Below are 23,216 nucleotides of genomic sequence, written 5' to 3' on the forward strand. Positions count from 1 at the left end.
TGTGACAATCAAAGTTTTTTACCTTCAGCAAGTTCAGAAAGTTGTGGAATTCACCACCCAAATACTGTATTGAACTATGACACAACAGTTTGTTTGTTTGTTTGTTTGTTTGTTTGTTTTGAAGGGTGAAGTAGGGGCTAAAAAAAACATGAAAAACATGGTTGGTTGAATACAAATAAAAAGAAAAATACAAAAGGAATGAATTGAGTAGAATATTGTATTTTTTTCCCCTTAACTCTTAACTGCCATTGGTTTTCAGAACAGACAATGCCAACAACCATTTTTGAGCATTATGAGTATTTTTTTCAACACCAACAAAAATGTATTTTATGAATAAACAGTAAATACATGTTGTGTTAACTAAGGAAATGAGATTTGATTTTAAAAAAATATATTAAAAAATCTGCTGTTTAGTATTCAACATGCAGCCGATTGTCCCACACACCTTTCATGTAGACCCAAAAACTAAAATTGGGCATTGCTGTCATGTGATGGAGGCTGTGTCAAGAAAGTTGTTTCCGAACTTGCAATTTACATTGGAAGCAGCACCAATCCCACTGAAAAAAGGAATTGACATATATACTCATCGATGGCAGTGATCACTCAGATTTAGAGTATACTCGTCATTAATAAGTTGTCTGTGGCAGTCAATAAATTTATCAATGAATTTTGAGTAAATCTGAAAACAAATGAGGTTTGTCCTCCATAAAGAGGTCAAATTTAGTGCTGAAGATATAACATGGACACTCGGACCTCTGTTGTATTGACTGACTTGCAATTGAACAAAATGGCCACGTAATAAAAAGGTTTAGAAGGAAGTTTAGAAGGAAATGAAGACAATCCAGCAAGATAATGTTGTGTGTTCCACTGAATAGTCTCCAGTGGGCAAACTGGCCTTTGTAATAAACAGTGGCTGGGATGAGAATCAACATCTATCTGGTCCCCTGTCCATTTCCACTCGCCTCAGGCTCTGGCTGCTTCACTGGGCTTGGCTTGAGAGGACAGACAAACATGAGGTGCGATTAAGTCCAAGGCTGAGGCAGTGGGGCCTGCACAAGTAATAATCTATTGACTGTTTGTGTTCTCCCTCTGATGCCCCAAAACCACAGAACCTTTTTCGATCTGTCAGCAGAATCCATTTCTTACCTCCCTCCATCTCTATCTACTGTTTACGCAATCTGTTTTCTTTTTCCCCCTCCCTCGTACGCCCGTCAGGTCCATCTTCCCGTGCTCCTTCCTTCTTTGGTCTCTTTGTGTAAATCCTCTCCCCCTCACTCTTTCTCATCCCATCCATCAGGATTCCTCCTATCACCATCTCATCCATTGCTTTTTCCTATCGACATGTTTCCATTTTCTAAACTGCTCTCGCTCCATCATATTCAACCTTCTTTCGATGCTCATTTTTCAGTTTGTCTTTTCATTACCCTGAACTCAAACTTTCCCTGGTCCACCTCAGGCCCTTCTTCTCCCAGCATCCCTCGGTGGGCTTTCACCCAAACCACAGGGCCCAAATGGGCTGAGCTGCCTTTGTTTGTGATGCTCACCAAGCAACGTGGGACAGTGTGTTCCAGGGCCAGACAGAATGGAGCAGTCACCATGGAACAATATAAAGCCTTACGCCAGAACTCCATCATGTTTGTTTGCACTGTACATTTTTCTCTCATCATTTTACCCCAGATAAGAAGGCTCCATCGTTAAGCAGAGAATTTTTTGCCCGTCTTAATCTTGGTGGTCATTTCAATTTTGTGTTTTCTGTGGAACTTCCATCAAACAAGGTGAAAATCCGGTGACAACTTGATGTCTATCCAGGACGCAGAGGATTTCATTTTGAACAAGTGATGCAATATACGATTGAGAGTCTGCCACTGTGGTTTATTTTGAAACTTGACAAGTCGGGCCTGCAGGAATTATAACAACTGCATAAACCCCCAGGGAGGATTTTGGGCACAAGGAACAAAGCTTCTTCTTCACAGTATCGAATGCTACATCTTTTCTGTCTGCTATACTTTATCCAGATGGTGAAATGTATCTTTGCTTACTAATGTGTACAAACGATATGGTTCACAATACGAATTTCTCCTGCAAGTTAACAAAGACAACTTGTGGCTAGACATGTGCCGATTACCGGTTTCAAGGTATACCGTGGTATAAAAACGTCAAGGTTTCAAAACTGCAAACATTTTCCGCCATACCGTTCCTAAGGTACAAGCTATTTTTTACGTATGTCCCAAAAATGCATGGAGAAATCCCTCGCTCATATCTGCAAGGCTCAACCCTCCCCAACCGGTTGTTGCTCAGTGTCAGTGCTACACAATGGCTGGAAGAGCTGAAATTCCTGAACTTTTTCCCCCATTGAAGAAAACGAAATTGCTGGTATGGGACTACTTCGGCTACAGAAAAGCTCCAGATGGTCTCAGCTGAGAGGAGGAGGGCCAACCAACATGTAAAACATGTTAGCGGAGGGTGGCTGCCGAGGAGGCAATACCTCCAATATGATTTTGCATTTATACAAAATTAAAGGTTAGTTAATAATATCATGATCGTTTCCCACCAGCTATGAGAGTTAACTCCAGCGTGTTTAGTGTGTCTAGCGGTGGTAAAACGTGTTTTTTCTCCCTGGCAACTGTCCTTGTTGATAAAGAGAGTATGTGGATAACCTAAACATGATATTGTTCACACACACGTGCTTTGATGGAAAATAATTCATTTATTTTGGTTCTGATAGTAATAAAGTTGAGCTGTGGGTTAGGCTCACCTTAAGGACTGCATTTATTTTAATTTTATTTAGAATCAATACATTTTTTTTCTTATTTATTTTAACTTACCATTATACTTACCATTATACTTATGTTCCAATTTGCAAATATGTTTTGAAAAACAAAAATCCTACTCAATGAAAAAAGTGTTGTTGTTTTTTTTTTCTATCTCAAAGTAACACATTTTAGAGTGGTAACTGCAATACCACGATACCATGAAACCGTGATATTTTGGCTTAAGGTTATCATACCGTCAGAATATCATACCGGCACATGCCTACTTGTAGCATTTGCTTCATTGATTGTGTTGAGTTACGGTAAGACATCTGAGTAACTGACTTTTGATAGTAAAGTTGTCGGTACACAGCTAGCATTTGAGACCATCAGCTTGAAATATTGCATAGGGTTAGCCCTGCACACACTATTGAGGCTTTTTTGAAGCAGTAGGAAGTTGGGGCGCTCCTCAAAGTCATATTATTGGTCACAAGCAGTAATTCTTAACCACACACCCACCACCTGTAAGTGCCAAATTTTGGACGTTTTCATTTAAAGTTTAGTGGACTTCATCTCTATCGGTGCTAAGTCACATGTCAGTGGAAGAAAGCATTGTATTGCTTCCCACATAAACTATGAATGGAAAGTCAGGAGATAATGGAGTCAGTCAGCCCTTCCAGCAAAGTAGGAGCCAAGACGTGTCACCATCAGACCCGGTGGCATCAAGCAGTAATTCCTGATGAGTTGGGATGAAAAACAGTGGAGGACATGCAAAGTAAAGAGATGAAAGAGATTACACTAGTTCACCTCAGCCCACTTCACATTTCATTGACGTTCTGGCTTTTGACTCGCACTCGATTCATTACTGCTGTCTTCATTTGAAAGTGATCTTATCTAACGTCCCTTTATCTTTTATGCCTTTGTTTCTGAATGTCCCTCCCTCTTTCTATATGCCTTTCTGTCGCTCTTTTTTGGTCTGGAAAGTCTGAAAGCTCTTTCACAATTTCAGAAAATGTGTTCCAAACACATTCACGGGGATTTACTGTTAATTATGAACCCTAATGTAGTCTCAATGGTACATTCATGAATTGCCACATGTTTAGAATGTGTTTTTCAAATGCAAAGTCATGCTCCATCAAGTTTGCAGAAATACTGTTTGTGCGCACGCACATATATTCACAGCCTCCATACACAATAGCAAACAAACAGTCATTAGTAGATTTCAGGCTGCCTCTCAGCTTTGCTTTACTGTGTTGTTGGTGAGCCTGTGCCTCAAGGGTGGCACCGCTGCTGTAGGTTTTAATAAAAGCATTGTCTTTGCAAGCTGTCTAAAGGGACTCAGTTTCATTTTGGAGTGCTGCTGCTACTGCTGTTGTGCTTGTAGGAGGAGAAAGGGCTATTGCGCTGGGATGTGGGGGCAGTAGGGTTCAGTGTCATTGAAGGGCCCTCCAAGGACTGCTTCCTATTGTTTAATAGTTTCAATATACAATGATTGTGTGTTTCATGGAAGCACAGTCATAAGCATGTGTGTGCGCTTGTGTGTGTATTTTTCAAACGTGTAAATAAACCACTGGTTGATTAAGGCAGCACTTACAGAGTGGGAAAAAATCCTTGTCCGTTGCTGTTCAAAAATGTCTATTCAAAATGGTTTTCAAAGTTTAAATGTGGTGTTCAGCTGAAAAACAAAGCTCCATCCCTTTTCTAATTGCCATGTAGTTCAGTAGCTTATCCCAGCTTGAATGGTGACAAATTATTTGCAGCACATAAAAATAAACAACCAGTCAAAGGTCAGATGTCCACATTTTATGTTTTTTGCGTGATAATTTAGAACCCCCTTTACAAACCTTAACTGTTGTTTCTAAGTGATTATAAATCAATTATGCAACAGTTTAATCAATGAAAATTGTTCAGAATGCGTCATCTGCTTTATTAATGTAGCGCTTTACCATATTCATTTTTTTTTCCTGGAGCTGTAACATGTCAGGAACAAAACCATTTGAGGGTATCGTTGATATGGTGCCTCGTGAGCACATCGTCATTCATTTTAATTACCCTGACTTTGCCATTTTACAATGGTTTATTGTGTGTCAGTTTGTTTTACTACCGGAGGAATCAGTGGTAAGAGCTCCGTTAACTCTCCAAGTGGAAGAGAAATACATAAACAGTGGATCCAGAAAGTTCAACTGTTCATTCTGTTTTTGATCACAAATTCAACAGCTTAGTTAGTATGTGACAATTTCTTCTTTGGATTTCACTATCAGGTCAAACACGTGTGTTAAGGCAAAGGGATTTTTTTCATTTTACATTAATGTTCAGATGAAAGCAGTGTTTGGGAGCCTGAATACAATACTTTTTTTTTTAAAGGTGCCTGTAACTATTACGTTTTTTTGCCCAAGCTTAAGGGCGTTGGCAATGTGTGTGGTGACTGACACATCGCAATCTTCTTAAGGATGACATTATCCTTATCTCACAATTATACAAAAATAAAATATTCACAGCAGCGCAGTGGGGAGTAGTTAGTATGTCTGATTCACAGTTCTGAGATCAAGGGTTCAATCCTGGGGTCCAGTCTTCCTGTGTGGAGTTTCCATGTTCTCCACCTCGCATGCGTAGGTTTTCTCTGAGTAATACAGATTCCTCCTGGGTCTCATCCCAAAAAACATGCATCATAGGATGATTGACCTCCCCTAATTTTTCCTAGGTATAAGTAGGGATGGGAATTGATAGGATTTTTACGATTCCGATTCCATTATCGATATTGCTTAACGATTCGATTCTTTATCGATTCTAATTTGGGGAAAAAGAAGAACAAACGTTTTGATTGGCATCGAGTTTGTTTAATCAGAACTCACAACCTTACAAACTCACAACGAAATCAAAAGAGGCCCAAAGCCTCAATGTTAACTGTGGCAATAAGTGGCAAATACACAAGAATGTGTAACATTTTACTGAAACATTTATCTAATAGAAATAAAAAATATTGGTATATATTGGCGGATAGGTTGTTGTTCTGCCTTTGGCAATATGTGTTAAAGCAGGGGTCCCCAAACTTTTTCCTGTGAGGGCCACATAACTTTTCCCTTCTCTGATGAGGGGCCGGGATCAGTTTGTAACAGAAAAAGTGTGACGATTGCAGAAGTGCATAAATGTAAAAAAAAATATTGTTTTTCAGAAAGCCACAATCAAATAACCCTTTCTGGATTCTTCACAGAATGAAAGTAAATAAAATAAAAATAATAATATAATAATAAATAATAAAAACACTATTAATTAAATAGATAATAACCAAATAACCCTCTCTGAATTCTTCAAGGGAAAAAGGCCAGGAAATAAATAACACGATTGAGAAAAAAAAAAAAAAATCAAAATGGCCGGACCAAATGTGGAGGCGGGCCGTATTTGGGCCGCGGGCCGCAGTTTGGGCACCCGAAGAAATGCCGCATCCAAGCGAGTGAGCGAGCGAAGTGAGGGAGGGAAACACTTACGAGCCTACGTTCTTTGTTAATGTTAATATCTACAGAGGCAACGCCTGTATGTATCATCTTTTGTCTTGTTGTTGTTGTGTTTCCACTTGCGATCGGACACTTAAATCCAGTTGTGTAGTGGTTTGAACGATGTGCTAATGCTAGCGAACGAATGCTAACCATACTGTTATTAGCAGCTAATCATCGCTGATTTACGTTGATGCAAACCTGTTTGTTATTGGGGACGAAATTGATTTGTTTCATTTCTATTCTTAGTTTCACTCTTCAAGTGATGGTTGAATAAAGTCAGCAAATTATACCAACGTCTTCTACATCGTCATTTGGGAGTTTAGCTAGCTGTATAGCCAGAACTGAGCCAGTCGCTTTGTTGTAATTTTTCCTCGTGAAGTGAAGACACACTTTCGAGCGTTTGAACCTACGTGCTGTCATTGTTATGTTTATGGCTGCAATGCTCGTGCTTACCCGTCATAACCTTTCATTTTCACACTCTTTCCTGGTTAAGTGTAGTCAAACTTTGGAGCGAGTGGTTCTTGGCGCCATGCTAGTTTGATGCGTCTGGAGAACAAGACACGTCACGACGCAATACGCGTCTTTAGGAATCGTTAAAGGGATCGTTAAGGCTTTTTCATTGTGATGTTGAGGCCTCGAAACACTCGGAACCGGTTCCGAATTGGAATCGGATTTCGATTCCCATCCCTAGGTATAAGTGTGTGCATGATTGGTTGTGTGTTTCCTTGTGCCGTAGAGATTGGCTTGCAGCCAATTCAGGGTGTAAACCTGCCCATAGTTAGCTGGCATAGGCTCCAGCACCCCCGTGACCCTCGTGAGAGGAAGCTGAACAGATGAATGAATAAATACAATTTTTGTCACTTTACACTCCTACCTTCAACAGGGTTCTGTGCGCGCTTGTGCACAGTGAGGTGTTTCAGTCAGGAGGAAAACATCGGCATGACTACATGGTTACGAAATCCTTCTTTCTCCTTGAATAAAACATTTACACATTTGTCGCCAACACACTCACATAGCGCGTTGCGCATAGGAGACGTTGGGGTTAAAGTTCATCGCAGACCTGACAAGGAGGCCGACTTTTGGTGGCGAGCAAACCGGGTGAAGTGCCTCTCGGCTATCTAGACAGCGAAAAACACGCGGGGGAAAGAACGTCGAGTAAGAACCAGACAAGCAAGCCGACTTTTTGCAGTGAGCAAGCCAGCGTAAGTGCCACTCAGCTGGGTAAGCGGCGTGCAATGAAGGGGGTGTGGAACTCGCCAGGAAAAAAGTGACAAAGACAGGACGTGGTTGTGCGACAAAACTATTTTACCAAATCACAGCAAATTCACATGTATACATTTAAATTATGCTTTGTTTATATACTTTATGCATAATGAGGTACATTTTAGATGCAGGAAATGGCAACCCTAAAGACGGTTTTATCTCTGTGCTCAGCTCTCCCGATAGAAGTGGGCGTGAAGGTAGAACGAAGAAGCAGGTACTTGCATAAATGTGCACGGTGCACATTTTCACGTTCACATTTTAACAATTTCAAATCCTATCGTCTGCTAAAGAACTTACCGTATTGGCCCGAATATAAGACGGTGTTTTTGAATTGAAATAAGACTGAAAAAGTGGGAGTCATCTTATATTTGGGGTCTAGACATTATACCCATTCACGACGCGAGATGCCGCCAGATATTATTGAAGCGAATGCTGAACTTGTGGAGTAATGTTCTGTTATGACAGATATCAGCTACTCTGAAGTTTAACCAGTTTGCATTATTTTATTGCAATGTTTTTCCTGATTCAGATTTGTTTCAAGACTAAAGGTACAGTTAGACCTCACTTTGATGTTTAATTCAGTTATTGCAATGTTGTTTCATCACAATAGATTGGTTTATTTACATTTCAAAAACCAGAAGCCATTCATTTACGAATGTGATCGCACTTTAGTTTACATATTTAAATGTTCAGATATTAAGATTTGAATGAGGCAAAATAAAATGCTTTTTCTCTCAAATATATTGTTATAATCATTTGTTTCAGATGTGCTGTAATTATTTTCTGTATAAAAATTAATTTGGTGTTCAAAAACTCTTTTTTCAAACTTGAGTCTTGAAAAAGGGGGGGGGGGGTCGTCTTATAATCAGGGCCGTCTCATATTCGGGCCAATAGGGTAATTTCCAAACACGATTGCAATTATATAAAACACTTAACCAACATACACCATCCAGCGCACACTCCCATTTTATGGATCCAACCATTCAAAGTATTGGAAAATGAGTTGAGGGCCTCTCTAAAGTGGGTCCCAAAATGAATAAATATGGAAATGCTGGCCTTGAGTTTCTACGTTCAAAACACATAAGCATCTATCCTGAGATGATTATGCAGCGGCTCTGGTGAAACGTTGCGCATACACTGCCAACAACAACGATAGTCGATCACCGGGGTGCAGGAAATCCTAAGTGTGATATGGCATGATGGCAAAATCTCCTGCACCACTACTACTATCATCAGCAACGAGTGGAGGTAGAACAGTATTAAAAAATGTCACTAAATCCACGACAGACAACAACCAGAAGGACAGAGGGGCAACCGAACACAAGGACATTCGACCAGAAGGGAAATGTGAAGCGACTGTCGCTCTACACTCCCCGTCATTGTTGTACATTTGCAGTACACAAGCTTTTCATTCTATCCTTCTGGTGACTTCCTGTGATAATGTTTTAGCATTTTTAGTGGACACAGGTGTTTGTTGAAAAGGTTCCATAAGCATATTGATAACGAACAGCCTCAAGTCATGATAAACATCAGAAAGGCATACAGAATACATCAAGCATGCAAACACTCTATAAGCTACAAATGAAGTGCAACCCGTCCCATAACACTCACATTTTCATAGCTTTTTATAGAGTTATGGATGCTCATGATAACAAGCAACCTTTTCACAATACTCAGGTGTCCATTAGCTCTTTGGCCAGACCAACGTGTGACACCCTCTGGTCAATACTTTCTACATCTGACAGCATACAAACACCTCTGAAAAAGCCCCAGAGGAGATGTTTGTCTCATTTATGGCAGACAAAGAAGGCCTGCTCTCTCTCTAGCACACACTCAAGATGGGTTTAAATCCCTAGCTGTCTAGATTTGCATTGTTTTAGAGATTCGTTTGTGTGTGCCCGCTCCTCCCAGGGGTACCCTGATGTCCAAAACGCTGAGGCAACACATGAACACATCGTCAATGACGACGGAAGAGTAAGAAAAACTCCTAATTGTCCCTTTAAATGCATTCCCTACTGCGGAGTAAAGGTGTGGTGTGGCGGCTATGTTAAATCACCGTCTGGCGATGGCCTTCATTAAAACCATAATGCCAGGCTCGCTCTTTAATGGAAATGGAAGCTAGCAAGGCTGCGAGTGTAAATTAAAGTGTTAGTGTGAGAGTGTGGAGAGATTTCCCAAGCTCTGACAGGTGCGCCCTGAATTAGCTGTAGCTCTGTTGAAGCAGTCGGTGAGAGAACACTGGTATTGATTTTAAGCACGGTTGCACTTCCTATCAGAAAGAGAATGTGTATTGCGAGAGCCGTGCGCATCAATCACTCAGCACGCCGCCACTCTCGTGTTGCTCATTCAGAAGATGAGATGGTAAACAAAAACAAAAGCCTAAAAAGAGAGCGATGTTTGTATTGTTAGACCACTACACATGCCTGTCTGAGGTGAAGAATATTACTCTAATAAAATCAATCACGCTTGCAATTGCTCCTCATCTTTGCGTTCACAGCCTGCAGTCTCTTTTTACATTACACACCACCTCGGTCAAGCCGCACTTTTCAGATCCTTGAACTCGCCTCTGTTGTCGGCTCCTGTGTTTACGGGCTGCATATGTCGATGTAGTTGCATTTATTCGGGGTATCTCGAGATGTGACTTTGCTGCCGGTTATCGCTTCTTTCCATCACGCCTTGCTCATAATGTCCATAGGAGCTGGCAGGGGGGAGAATTAGCCGACTTAGCCTTTCCCAGGGGTCAAATCAAATAGATATGTAGAATGCAAACTCTAAGTTTAATATGCACACCCCCACACACACCCACATGCACACACCAAAGCCACTAGATATGTGATACCAAATGCTAAGGTGGCACTTAACCACAGGTGTCCCATGTTTGACCTTTCACCTATTACCTTAAGCAGAAAGCTTTTGGTATAGAGGCCAGCTATCAATCAGCTCCCATCAATCAGACATATGTAAGGCACCCTTTCATTGCTGACAAGCTTTCCTGGCCAGCCATCCATCACATTGCACTGCCCTTTAGTTGACATCTCGGAAAATACAAACACTTCACCCTACTCTCAGTGTCTCCCTTGTTAAGATCCATACACTCTGCATTAGAAAAAAAACCTGTCCCATAGTGACGGCTCTTATACGCCACAGGACGTGTTTTTGTGTTGTCAGGTGTTTTGCAGATGTACACACAAGAGGGACGCTCCCTGGTGTTATGTTTTTTTATATTGCAGCACCTGCACTGAGATTTGACAAGGGGTTGAAATCCCAGAGCGCACAGGCTATTGAGAGCAACACATACAGATTGTGACAGCCAGAACCGACAGACTGTCCGTGAAGATCCTGGCTGGAAAGTCATTGGATCAAAAGTCTTGCACGGGTGTCATTGTTAGATTGTCTTCAATTGAATGTAGAATGCCAGAGCTCTGACATTTTCAATATTGGCATAGTGCACCCTATTTTTATATTCCACCTATGTGTCATTCATCAGAATTGCATCCCCTTGTATTTCGGCGTAAGTCGTAACAAAAAATTTAAATTTGTGTTAGGACTCAGAGGTAATATCTTTAATGAAAAATAGACGTTCTCTTCCTAAAATGCATTCCTTTAACAAATGTCGTTATGCACAGCTAATGTCAGTGTCCCTATGAGTCTATGGAAGAGATAAGGTGTGGGTTGAGGCGCAGGAGGAATTCTGGCTGTGTTAAAAAGCCCAGTGTCCCATTTACACATGCATGAGGATCCGTGCAAGTGGCTGCATAGCAAAACCGTCGGCTGGCAAAAAGGAATAAGACACGCTTAACATATTAGACTGATTCAAAATGCATGAACATGTCAACTTTGGCAGCGGCGGCCTTGTATGGACAGACTGAATTTAGTTCAGCAGGTGACTTATTTTGTGGTCTGAATCTGACATTTGTGACCAATGGTGTTCATCGTCCACTGGAAATAAATCATTGACAAGGCAGTTTAAACTAGGGCTATCAAACGATTAAAATTTTTAATTGAGTTAATTACAGCTTAAAAATTAATTAATCGTAATTAATCGCAATTCAAACCATCTATAAAATATGCCATATTTTTCTGTAAATTATTGTTGGAATGGAAAGATAAGACACATGACGGATATATACATTCAACATACAGTACATAAGTACTGTATTTGTTTATTATAACAATAAATCAACAAGATGGCATTAACATTATCAACATTCTGTTAAAGCGATCCATGGATAGAAAGACTTGTAGTTCTTAAAAGATAAATGTTAGTACAAGTTATAGAAATTTTACATTAAAACCCCTCTTAATGTTTTCGTTTTAATAAAATTTGTAAAATTTTCAATCAAAAAATAAACTAGTAGCTCGCCATTGTTGATGTCAATAATTACACACTGCTCATGATGGTCCATAAAATCAGTCGCACCCAAGCACCAGCAGAGGGCGATAAAACACCAAAAAACACAAGTAACAAGTGGACATTACACTGTTCTGTCATTATAATCTGTTTGAGCGGGGCATCTGCGTTAAATGCGTCAAATATTTTAACATGATTAATTTAAAAAATTAATGACCTCCCGTTAACGCGATTATTTTGACAGCCCTAGTTTAAACCTAAATGTGAAGATGGATGTGTAAATTATATTGCATTTATCTTCAGCCTGACGTGATATCAACAAGAAATTTAAACGATGTTGATGGCAAATGAAAGGACAATTAATTCTTTAAATTATGTTTTCACAGATGATGCCATAATTGTCTTACCTTGTTTTAGGGGATGTTGTTAGCCATTCTTCATGCTTTTCAAACGTTATCAAGTAAGCTGCAATCTCCTGCGAAAATAGAAGCGGAAAGGAAAGAGGAGGGGTGTGAGGCTTCAATATGTCATCTTTAATCACTATTCTCTGGTGTTTGTAAAACACCGAGACCACTTCATTGGCATTCCGACAGCCTAACCAGCAGCATAAATGGGGGGAAAACAGAGATGGGGGCAGTACCAAGGAGCTCGAGCAGGTAAATGGAGACCAGTGAAGCTAACGAGGTAGACCGAAGTTGAAGGCAGTTAAGGTCAGATCATCTTCTGAGACCATCTTTGTTCTAAACGCTTTGATCAAGCTCAAGGACGTTAAGGTGCGCACAGGAAGATTGACATCTATGTCTTCAAGAGTGAGCAGCTTTTAACATTTTTGGTCCTATCCTCGCCTAAATCCTTTTGATCTGCCCTTGACACTCCTCTTTGGATCAATCCCCTCTTTAACCTTTGCATAGTAATTCCACAACAGTCGTCTCATATAGCGTGCTCGTTCAGAAAAGCCTTTCGAGCCTTTGGAGTCAAGTTGTCTACAAAGCAATTCTATATGAAATATGAAAAGAAGATTCAAATCTGCCAGTGGCATAAATAGAGCTCCACTTTTATGTTTCCTGTACTCGTCTTGCCTACTTGCATCATCAGTCTGACTTTGAGAGGAGCTGCTGGACCCCAGTTGGCCATTCTCTCACCAAACTAATGGGCATAAATACAAGCACATTACATGCTGGTTGACAACCCAATGATTACCAGCGACAGGCGGCAATTCAGTCTTCAGCTAGGGCATTTATCACGTACTTGGAGTGTTGAGAACACTTGACACTGACAGACCTGCTGCCTGCATCTATATGAATTTAAAAGATGCGCAACCCTCTACGAAATGAATTGTTTGATTTGTTAAAATAGTGTCTCGTTTGTTGTGTCTTAATTCATATTTTAACTTGTTCATGTCATTCAGGACATACAATGCTCAATTTGCTACCATGAGGTAGACGGTTAGGTCCCTGTTAAGCAGGACTTAACGTCTGAAAAAAATCTGTGACTCCTGAATGCTGATAACAGAATGGCAAATGGTGCTATACTTGTATAGCGCTTTTCCACCTTTCAAAGCGCTCAAAGCGCTTTACACTACATTGCCATCCACCTACTGGTGACGCAGCACCAGGAGCAATGTGGGGTTCAGTATCTTGCTCAAGGATACTTAGGCGAGTTCATCAGAGCAGAGAATCGAACCAACAACCTCTGGGTTGGGGGACAACTACTCTACCACGCCATCCCCAGAAATTAATAACTATGTTGATGATTTATCTACTTAAATGATTTATTTCTACTAATAATATTCAAATGTTTACGGATATTTTCACATAAGCATATTTTCTGATTTCTGATTAAACAACAACTGAGAGGTGCATTAAGTAGTTTGAAGCCTGTTTAAAGCATTGCTCCGCATTTGCCAAAGCTTCGCAATTTGCTTATAGTAAAGTCAGGAGTTTGGCGCCACCATACAGTACTCGGATCTTGATCGATGGATATGGAGAAATTAAGTAGAATTGCTCGTACAGTATCTCAAGGGACCACTATATAAGTCAACAAGGTATCCCTTTGTTTCTCATTCCAGTCGATTTGCATTCCTACTAAGATGGTTTAAGGTCTTCAGTGTTAGCTGGCACAGAAACACAGCACGCTCGCAATTGCCCATAACGATGCTGCAGGGTGCAGCCATGCGAGGGTGTTTCTCGGCAGCAGCCCCAACTGGAGAAAGCTGTAGCATGAACTAGTGGCCTTGCCTCCAGGTACAGGATGGGACCAGCGACAAACTTGCCATTCTGATGGCGATAGTGTTCTCTCTGTCTCTACAGCACGACCAGACTTGAATAAAATCTGAAGAAAGTACAATAACCACAGTGACAAGTGTGTTCTGGAAGCACAACATGCAGAGCAAACGTGTTAATTGTTTCAATAACAATTACAGGGAGCACAAGGAAAAAAGGGTCACGGTAATGTTATTTTTATGCGTGCATTTGTAAGTAAATTAGACTAACACTGCTCTGATTAGATTAATGCAAGCTATTCAGCTGGGAGATTGTGGGGGGTGACCGCAGAGCCTGTTAGCACTGAGCCCGCTCCATCACCCCTCTCTTAAAAATCCATCCACATTCTCCCTAACAGACTATGAGAGAGGCTGAAGCATGGTCTCTGAAAAAAGATATAGAGGCGAGTCGCTATACCTCTACCCCATCCCCCTTCCCAACCTCCTACCTCTGAGCAGATGCCAGGGATAATACCAACCCCCCGACCAACCATAAAGGTGGAATAATCTTATGGCGAGGAAACAAACAAAAACAGACGCGTGGCCATTAAACAGCTGCAAAGAGACAAAGTTTGCATGGGCGGCATAATGAGAGGCTAGCACGCGTTCAGGTTGAGCAAACACGCTTGCGGGTGAGTGTGAGAAGAATGGGTGGGGGAGCCGCATACTCAACACTGATGGTGCATCAAAGTCAAACCAGCAGCTGTCAATGGGCATTGGGCTATCTGCTGACCTCAATGCCTCAGGTCTGATCTCAGTCGCTGGGGAAATATTGAATAGAAGCACTCAGTATACACATGAGCCACCTCGCTCAACCTCACATGTCAGAGTTTTGGTCCAGGAAGTCTGTTTGTACTTCCTGCCTGTTTGCCTCAGCTGTTGTTATGTTCCTGGCCGAGGTTTTCTCTCCAGGTGCAGTTGTAGTATATCGTACAAGGCATTTTGATTGCTGCAGGAAAGAAACCTTGAGAACATTTTGTTCAAATCAACTTGGTGAGTAGGGGTGGTTCTGTTTGTTCTTGCCATCTCATTTGGAACCAAAAAAAAAAATGTTTAAAAAAAAACAAAGCAAAACAAAACAATGAATATTTGTAAAATCACCACCAATGTGTTGAACGTCAACTCTTACAATTTTCTCCTTTATTAATCATTTAGTGTCCATTTGTCCATTTGACATGCCAACCCGTTTGGGAATATTTTCACTGCTTTGGCAATAAATATTTTTATTATTCCAGGTCATACATTCAGCAGTGTAGTGATGCAAATGGCAGTTTTGGTTGTTTTAGAAGACATTTCTCCTCTCAACAGAGCGTGATCCATCAGTTAACCCAGTACTTCTCAAATGGTAGGGGGCGAAGCGATGCTGGGAGGGCGGGTCCCATAGGGCACATGGGACCGCGCGGAACATACTTTTTTGCCTTACTAGAATAAAGTGTAATTGCACATTCACTCAGTGGGTGTCAGTGGCGCTCTCATTTTCAGAGAGTGAGCAGTATTTTTTCATTAAACAACTGAAGAACAGAAAATTAGTTAACCTGACAAGATTTAGATCAGACAGCACCGGTCTGAAATAGTAAGGAAAATTTAATTTAGTCTTGGAGTTGGAAGCACACCAATCAGGGGTCTCCAAAATATTTCACGTAAAGCAAAATGACGCCTTTTCACCAATCTGGTGTCTCACAAATGTAGTCAATTGATTAAAGTCAGGTCCTGCTTGTTTTAACTAGAAACCTCATTGGTTTTAAAAGTCTGTGCTCGATCGGTAAGAACAAAACCCAGGACCCACAGCGGCCCTGGAGGACCAGTGTTCGGCCATTCCTTACTACGCTGCGAAACGTCCCTATAGACCCCACTCACATGACGTCACAACCACGCCTCCGCGCCATATTGTCCGTCTGCTCGTCCTGTTTACGCATTACCGCTACGTAAATTCCTCCTATTATGGCGTGTTTTTCTGCTCGTTAACATTAATAATCAAAATGGTGAAGGCGTGTGTGGCGGTTGGTTGCAGTAACAGAGAAGATAGACGGAGAGACTTGAAGTTCTACCATATTCCGAGAGACCCGGAGAGGAGAGCGAGATGGACTGCTGAAATCCGACGAGAAAACTGGGCACCAAACGATCACCACAGATTATGTAGTAGTCATTTTATATCTGGTAAGATGCATTTAATATATATTTAGAGGGTTTTGGGCTGACAACCACAATTAAGATCATTGTGAGGCTAATCGCCGACAACATACAGTTTCAAAGTCAAGATGTTTATTTCTTCCGCCATCATTATTTTTTGAATAATATTTAGCTGGTACCAAGTGAAAGAAGCAGGCCTCGTCTTTGGATCATCAGTTAAACAGGGGTGTCCAAACTTTTTGCAAAGGGGGCCAGATTTTGTGTGGTAAAAATGTGGGGGGCTACCTTGGCTGATTTACGTAGAACAATATATTGAAACAAATTTTAGCAAGCCCTTCTGTGTGTCACATTTGCTTTATTATTATTTTTTAATTCATAATTTCAACAATCTCGCCTTTGTGGCGTTCTCTTTCGACACTCGGGCTCTTGCGAAATACTGCTGCTGTGAAATTAAACTAGCTTCAAGTTGCTATAATCTATCGCTGCGTATCTTCCCTGTAATGTTGTACATGTCAGCGTGTCTTGTTTGGTAATATCGCGTCACATCGAACTCTTTGAAAACAGCGACTCTCTCTTTGCAAATGAGGCAGACACAGATGTTGCGTATTTATTGAAGAAATAGTCCAATATCCACCTATCCTTGAAGCGTCGGCCATCGTAGTCAACTTTTTTTTTTTAATTGATTGTCGCCATTTTAGAAAATTGGAAGTAAAGGCTCACACGGGGTAAGGTTGCTTAGAGTGCTGCTCTTAAAGTTTTTCAAAGTTTCGTGAGAATAGGCTGAGTTTCTGTGGACAAGATAGTTGTAGATATCAGGGTAGCAGATGTTAGGCAGAGACGGCGAAGACAGCGGGTCGAAAAATATCGATTTAGGCATCAAATATGGATCTGGCGAATGGATAGACTGAAGCTTTTCCACATAACGCCTTTTATGCAACGCATCCAATGAGTTCACAGCGTCTGAAAGCACCGGGGCTTCCATGAATTGCACTATAAATTGCACGACAAATTGAAACCATTGAGAATACGGATAAACAATGACGGACAATATGGCGGCCGGATACAGCGACACGTCATTGTGTGACGTTGGTGAGTGGGGTCTATACAATGCTCAGCACGCTTGTGCAAGCATCCACAAGCATGCGCACATCGGTTAGAAGCGGCGAGTACTCACTATTTTTGTTTTTATTTAGTTATTTAGAACCTTTTCACTGCTTCAAAGATACTTTTTGCATGTATTACCCTCTCATACTTTTAACCATTGTGGGTTTTTTTGTGTTAAGCTTTGAAGCAGTTGACCACGTAGCGTATTTAAACCGTCCTTATTTGATATAACTACATTTAAGTATTTTCTGCTGGCATTGGTTTAGTACGTTATTCCTGTATGCATCTAAACAAGTTTAGAGCACACGGTAGTACTTTGGGTGTCAAATTCGACTAATGTACGTTTCGCCGATGTAGCAGATTTTGGCAGAACACCGGTTTTGAGACCCCTGCTTTAAATGAACGGCATCGATATTTTGGAATGCAAAACAAAAGTTGTGAAGATGGCTTGCACAGAGGCCTCTGTCTGTCAACATGGAGATATGGAGAGGGACGAAAGCTTGCACTAAAATGGAGAAAAGTAAAGTGACAGAGTACTCAGTGCTCTAGAAGTAAAGCTGAGTTGGGAATCTCATTTGCATCTTTTGTTTCCTTGTGAGAACAGCATGGTGGCAGAGTCGAAGAATCTCTAAACTGATTGAGATGGGAAGAGAGTATGTGTTTTTCTGTTTGCTGACTGACAATCAGACAATCTGATCACTGGTCACCGGCTTCTGCTTAAAATACCGTTAGCTTTGTGTTGACAAGGAGTTTTCATTCCCGAAATCATTGTTGTGTCTCTGCGATTTTCACTCCAAATATCGTCTTAAACTTAAAAAAAGATCGACCAGGAGAAAGCCATCATTTTTTTCTCTCTCGCTCGCACTCTCACTCTCGCTTACGCGATTGCTCTCTCTCCTGAGGTTACAACATCTCCCCCCTGAGAGAATCGGCTTTTGAAATGTCTATCTGGGTGAAATTGGAGATGACACTAACTTATTCATTCTATTTCACTTCTTTGCACTGGCAAAGGGAGCGGAAACAGGAAATACACACCACGTGAACCTTTCTTTAATATGCTTGTCGCAATCAGTTCCAGTCACCAAGCTCAAAACAACACTTTGCGTTATGGATAACAACTGTCAACTTTCATCGGACACAAAAACCAGCCAAACATGAGTGTGGTAATTGCAGCCACTGTCCTGGCATGACCTGAGGCCCTGACTGTTTTGTTTTGCCCCACCTCTTCCCTTCCTCATTCCCTTACAAGCAAGGGTGATTTATTGGCAAAATGTAAGGTGCTGAGAGGACCAACATTCAAGCATTTCGATGACAGAACTGATCACTTGAAACAACCATCATTGTTCCTTTCCAAGGACAGATAGAAGCACTCTCTCAACACTCTAGCCGTAGTATCATCCTCTCCTTCTGCCTCTACTGTATATCAGAGCTGACAGTAAATAATAGTTGGACAAACACTCGTGCCCATTCCTTCCTGTACTACACTTACATTACATCAAAACCACTGTCCGAGAAGCCAATCATAAACCTTAAAATGTCAGAAATAATTTTCATATACTCTTCATTTACTTGAGGACACAGCACATGCTGTAAAATACATTACAGTTTTATTTGGTCAGATATAAAATCTCTAAGAACACAAAATTCTGGAAACGACATTCATTAGCTCTGGTACATTAGACCATTTCAAATCTGATATCTAAAGGTCAAATTACTACATTTCTTTTATGACAAAATATGGCCACAACAGCAAAACAATTAAATGAATGACAACATTGAAAATATTATTTCAATGCTGCTTTGAGATAGAAATGACCCGACTTTTAAGTATTACAGTATCTTTTACCGTATTTTTCGGACTACAAGTCGCTCCTGAGTATAAGTCGCACCAGCCATAAAATACCCAACGAAGAGGAAAAAAACATATAGGTTGCACCGGAGTATAAGTCGCATTTTTGGGGGAAATTTACTTGATAAAATCCAACACATAGAATAGATATGTGATCTTGAAAGGCAATTTAATATAAAAATACAATAGAGAACAACATGCTGAATAAGTGTACAGTATGATGTTACATGATGCATTAACAACGAAATGCGAATATACCGTCCTCACCGCTACGGCTCGGTCCTGGCCATACAGCGAGCTAAACTCCCAAATGACGATGCTGGACGTCCGTATAATTTGCTGAATCAATTTCGTCTTCGATACCAAACAAGTTCACATCAACTTAAATAAATTAGAATTAGGTGCTATTACAGCATTGACACAAATGGTTAGCATGTGTTCGCTAGCATTAGCACATCGTTCAAACAACCACACAACTGGCTCTAAGTGTCCGATCACAGGTGGAAAACACACAACAACAACAGAAAAGATGATACACACAGGAGTTCTGTCAAGATATTTTACAAGCATAAACAATGAACGTAGGTTTGTAGCCGTGCCTCTCTCTCTCTCTTTCTCTCTCTCTCTCTCTCGCCCACTCGCTCATAGACGCTGCGTAGCTGTCCGTCTTCTTCTGGCGTGTGAGCGTTCTTCTTCACGTAAACAAGTGTGAGTGCGTCCCTACGTGGGCGTGAAAGCGCAACACACTAAAAGCATGCATTTCAATATAAAAAGTCAATAATACAATTGAACACACTTTGCCAAAGGCAGAACGCAAACGTGGCAATAGCTATTAAGTTATTCAGATAACTACAGCATAAAGATCATGCTAACAAGTTTACCAAACCATCAGTGTCACTCCAAAACACAAAAACAACATGTGAAATAATATCATAATGTGTTAACAATTTCACACATAAGTCGCTCCTGAGTATAAGTCGCACCCCCAGCCAAACTATGAAAAAAACTGCGGCTTATAGTCTGAAAAATACGGTATATTCATTTCAATTAGGGAAAGCAATGTGAGATAGGACTGTTTTGAGTTACCACAATGGTGATGTGAAGGCTTTGATTCATGTTATTTATTCCTTAGCGCTTATCCTCACAAAGGTGACGGGTCTGCTGGAGTTTATTCCAGGTAACTATGGACAACAAGAGGTGTGGTACAACATGAACAGGTTGCCAGCCAATTGCAGGGCCCATATAGACAAACAACATTTCACACTTTCACACAATCACACACTTATGTAAGCATTTAAAGCATCCAATTAGCCTACTATGCATGTGAATTAATGAATGAATTAATGAATGACTCGGTGAATGAATGCCTTTATTGTGATTGCACAAATGTATGATGAAGTTTCACTGCTCTTTACAGTGATGGTGTTTGGGATGTGGGAGGAAACAGGAGTATCCAGAGAAAATCAGGCATGGTGAGAACGTGCATACAGGAAGGCCGGAGCCAGTGAATGAACCCTTGATCTCAGAACTGTGAGGCGGAAGTGCTAACCACTCATCCCCCTTGCCGCTTTATCTCTTGCAGGTTTGTTCGAGAGCAACACTGCTAGAATGTCTGGTAGAGACAAAGGCAGCAAATGCTTGGGGAAGGATGATGCCAACCACCATTGCACCATTCTCCGAGAATACATCCAAGGAATTACCTTGCCCGCTATTCGTCATCTGGTTCACCACAATGATGTCATTTGGATCTCCAGTCTGACTTATGACCAGACTCATTGTGTTCTTAGAGTTAAGGTCTTCCTGGAGAATGTTATTTGCAAAACTGTCACCTATACCTAGCACACTAAAAGGAGGACTGTTATTTTCAAGGATGAGGTCTACACTCTCAAGAGACAGGGAAATACTCTTCATGGCTTTGGCGGTTAGAATTCTCATTTAGCCCATTGTCAAGGCATCACTGTAATTTTTTTCTGATACAATATGACATACGAGGAACAAAATAGTATTTTAGTTTAAAAAAAAATAAAATAAAATAAAAGACTTGTGTCACATGTTGTATGTATGTAAAAGACACTGCCAATTCCTGGCTCCATAGTCATTTTGGAAACGGCTGGTCAATTATGGAACATAATGGAGCTGTATAAGAAAACACAATTTTAACACCTATTGATTGCAGTAAAAGCTTGATCTAATGAAATGAATATGCATGAGTAAGAGGATGTTAAAGACAAGACTACCAAGTGGGTTTAGAAAAGAAGACAAAGCCAGTGGCCTGCCTGGTGGTGAAGACTGGGGAATGCATTCTCAAAGCTTTGACCTTGTCCTGTACTTGAAAGCAGGAAGTGCGGGCGAGGGGGACCAAAGGAAGGAGATAGAAGAACCCTCCCTAGTGACCTGGGTTTTACTACGAAACACCGGGCGATCTGATATTTCCTGCAAGGCAGCCCAGGAAACTAACCTGCCCAGGGCCATGCACAAATCCATTGGTGGGTGCCTGCCGAAGCTTGAGGCCAGCACCAGATTACGTCGGGAACAAATTCAAGTGCAATTAGAGCCAGAAGAGATGCAAACACACAGTAATGAAGGATGGGGAGCATGTTGGAGAAAAAGAAAGGGGGCTTCTTTTTTCTGCACTGTATGACAGAGATAAATGCATTCAAACCATAAAAAGCATGAAGATGGCGCTTAAAAACTACGTCTGGGCTCAATACGAGCAAGTGAATCCTGTTGTGGTACTTTTTTTGTTGGTTTCCTTTTTTTCTCGTTTGTTTACACTTTATGAATTGTTAATGCACAATCAATAATATAGCACATACTTTATGTATGTAATCCCGAGTGCAATATTACTCTTAAAAGAAAGGGGAAGAAGTGAGTGAATCAGTTCAAGCATGTTAAGGTCCAACTATTGCCGTCACAATTGTTTGAGCACATCTTGTAATAGGATGCAGTGTATCTTGTGTGGAGATGGTTGGTCAGAGCAGGAAACGGGGTTTGGGGATTTAGAAGGGTGAGACAGAAACAGACACATAAGAGAAAATGGAAATAAAAAACAATGGGGTGTGAGGAGGGTAAGGGCTGTTGACAGCTGCACTTGGCATCTGTTAAAGCGTTGTGAGGCTGCTCTATGAGTCCCTCTGCTGGCTTAAAGAGATGCCCCCCTCCCCCTTTTTCATCACCACCAACGCTCTGCTCATTAGGACTTCTATCGGGCTTCTGAGGGATCCCCAAGCAGCAGAATGGGAGCTGTCCAGTTTAGATCATTTGTGTGGTAGAAGCCAAGGAGAAAACTAAGGTGGGGGAATATGAATCCATGGAAACCCCGCAGTACAGGATATTGACACTGTAGGCTGACCAAAAAGACCAAAACAGCAATCTTCCATACTTCTGTCCTTTTTTTTTTTTTTTTTTTTAAATAAAACATGCAATTTCACCATAAAATACAATACATTCAATTCTCTATATGAGATGGTGCTGTGGCTGACCCTGTTTTTGGTGTTCATTCCTGCTCCAAATCATGAGACACCCCTGGAATTTATCCCATCACATCCCCTTGAGACTTTGCTGCACTGTGACAATGGTGCACCCTAGTGCGACAACAGTAACAGACTTTCTTGACGAGGTGCTGTATTATCTAAGGCACACGGCAGTTTTAACAAATGATCTTTAAACACGTACAATATTTTAATAAACTCTTTTTTAGTTCATTTATCAGGAGCCTTTCGTTTCATATCGTTCCATTTGGTATCCAGCTTGGATATCCAAGACGTCTTCCAGTTGGTCAATAGCTGTCACCACATTTCTGTTTGGCTTGCTGCTCGTACAACCAATCTGAAAAAAGTGAAGTGTTCTCCTGGGAAAAATTCTCTTACTCCTTAAAGCTGCACGCCCCTCTGCTTCCATAATCAATGTTCACTACAGTTCCTTGGTCCACCATACATTGCTTTCTACATACGATATGTCACAGGCTTGGTGATGCATTCACTTATTTCCACTGTGCTTCCATGTGTACCTTTTT

At 41.0% G+C, this 23,216-nt stretch overlaps 1 protein-coding gene and 1 pseudogene across 6 annotated transcripts in view; one reads left to right on the top strand and one right to left on the bottom strand.

The window, feature by feature from the left end:
* The window catches only part of camta1a (calmodulin binding transcription activator 1a), a 568,653-nt gene that overhangs the window by 316,417 nt on the left and 229,020 nt on the right, over nt 1-23,216 (bottom strand). For all 6 annotated transcript variants that reach the window (XM_057830217.1, XM_057830223.1, XM_057830218.1 and 3 more), the window contains one exon: nt 12,266-12,333. In XM_057830217.1, coding sequence (XP_057686200.1) covers nt 12,266-12,333 — 68 coding nt within the window. The remainder of the gene's footprint in view (nt 1-12,265; nt 12,334-23,216) is intronic.
* LOC130912305 (uncharacterized) lies at nt 20,798-21,127 on the top strand (annotated as a pseudogene).

Source organism: Corythoichthys intestinalis, chromosome 2 (assembly GCF_030265065.1).
Source record: "Corythoichthys intestinalis isolate RoL2023-P3 chromosome 2, ASM3026506v1, whole genome shotgun sequence".
Classification (NCBI taxonomy): domain Eukaryota; kingdom Metazoa; phylum Chordata; class Actinopteri; order Syngnathiformes; family Syngnathidae; genus Corythoichthys; species Corythoichthys intestinalis.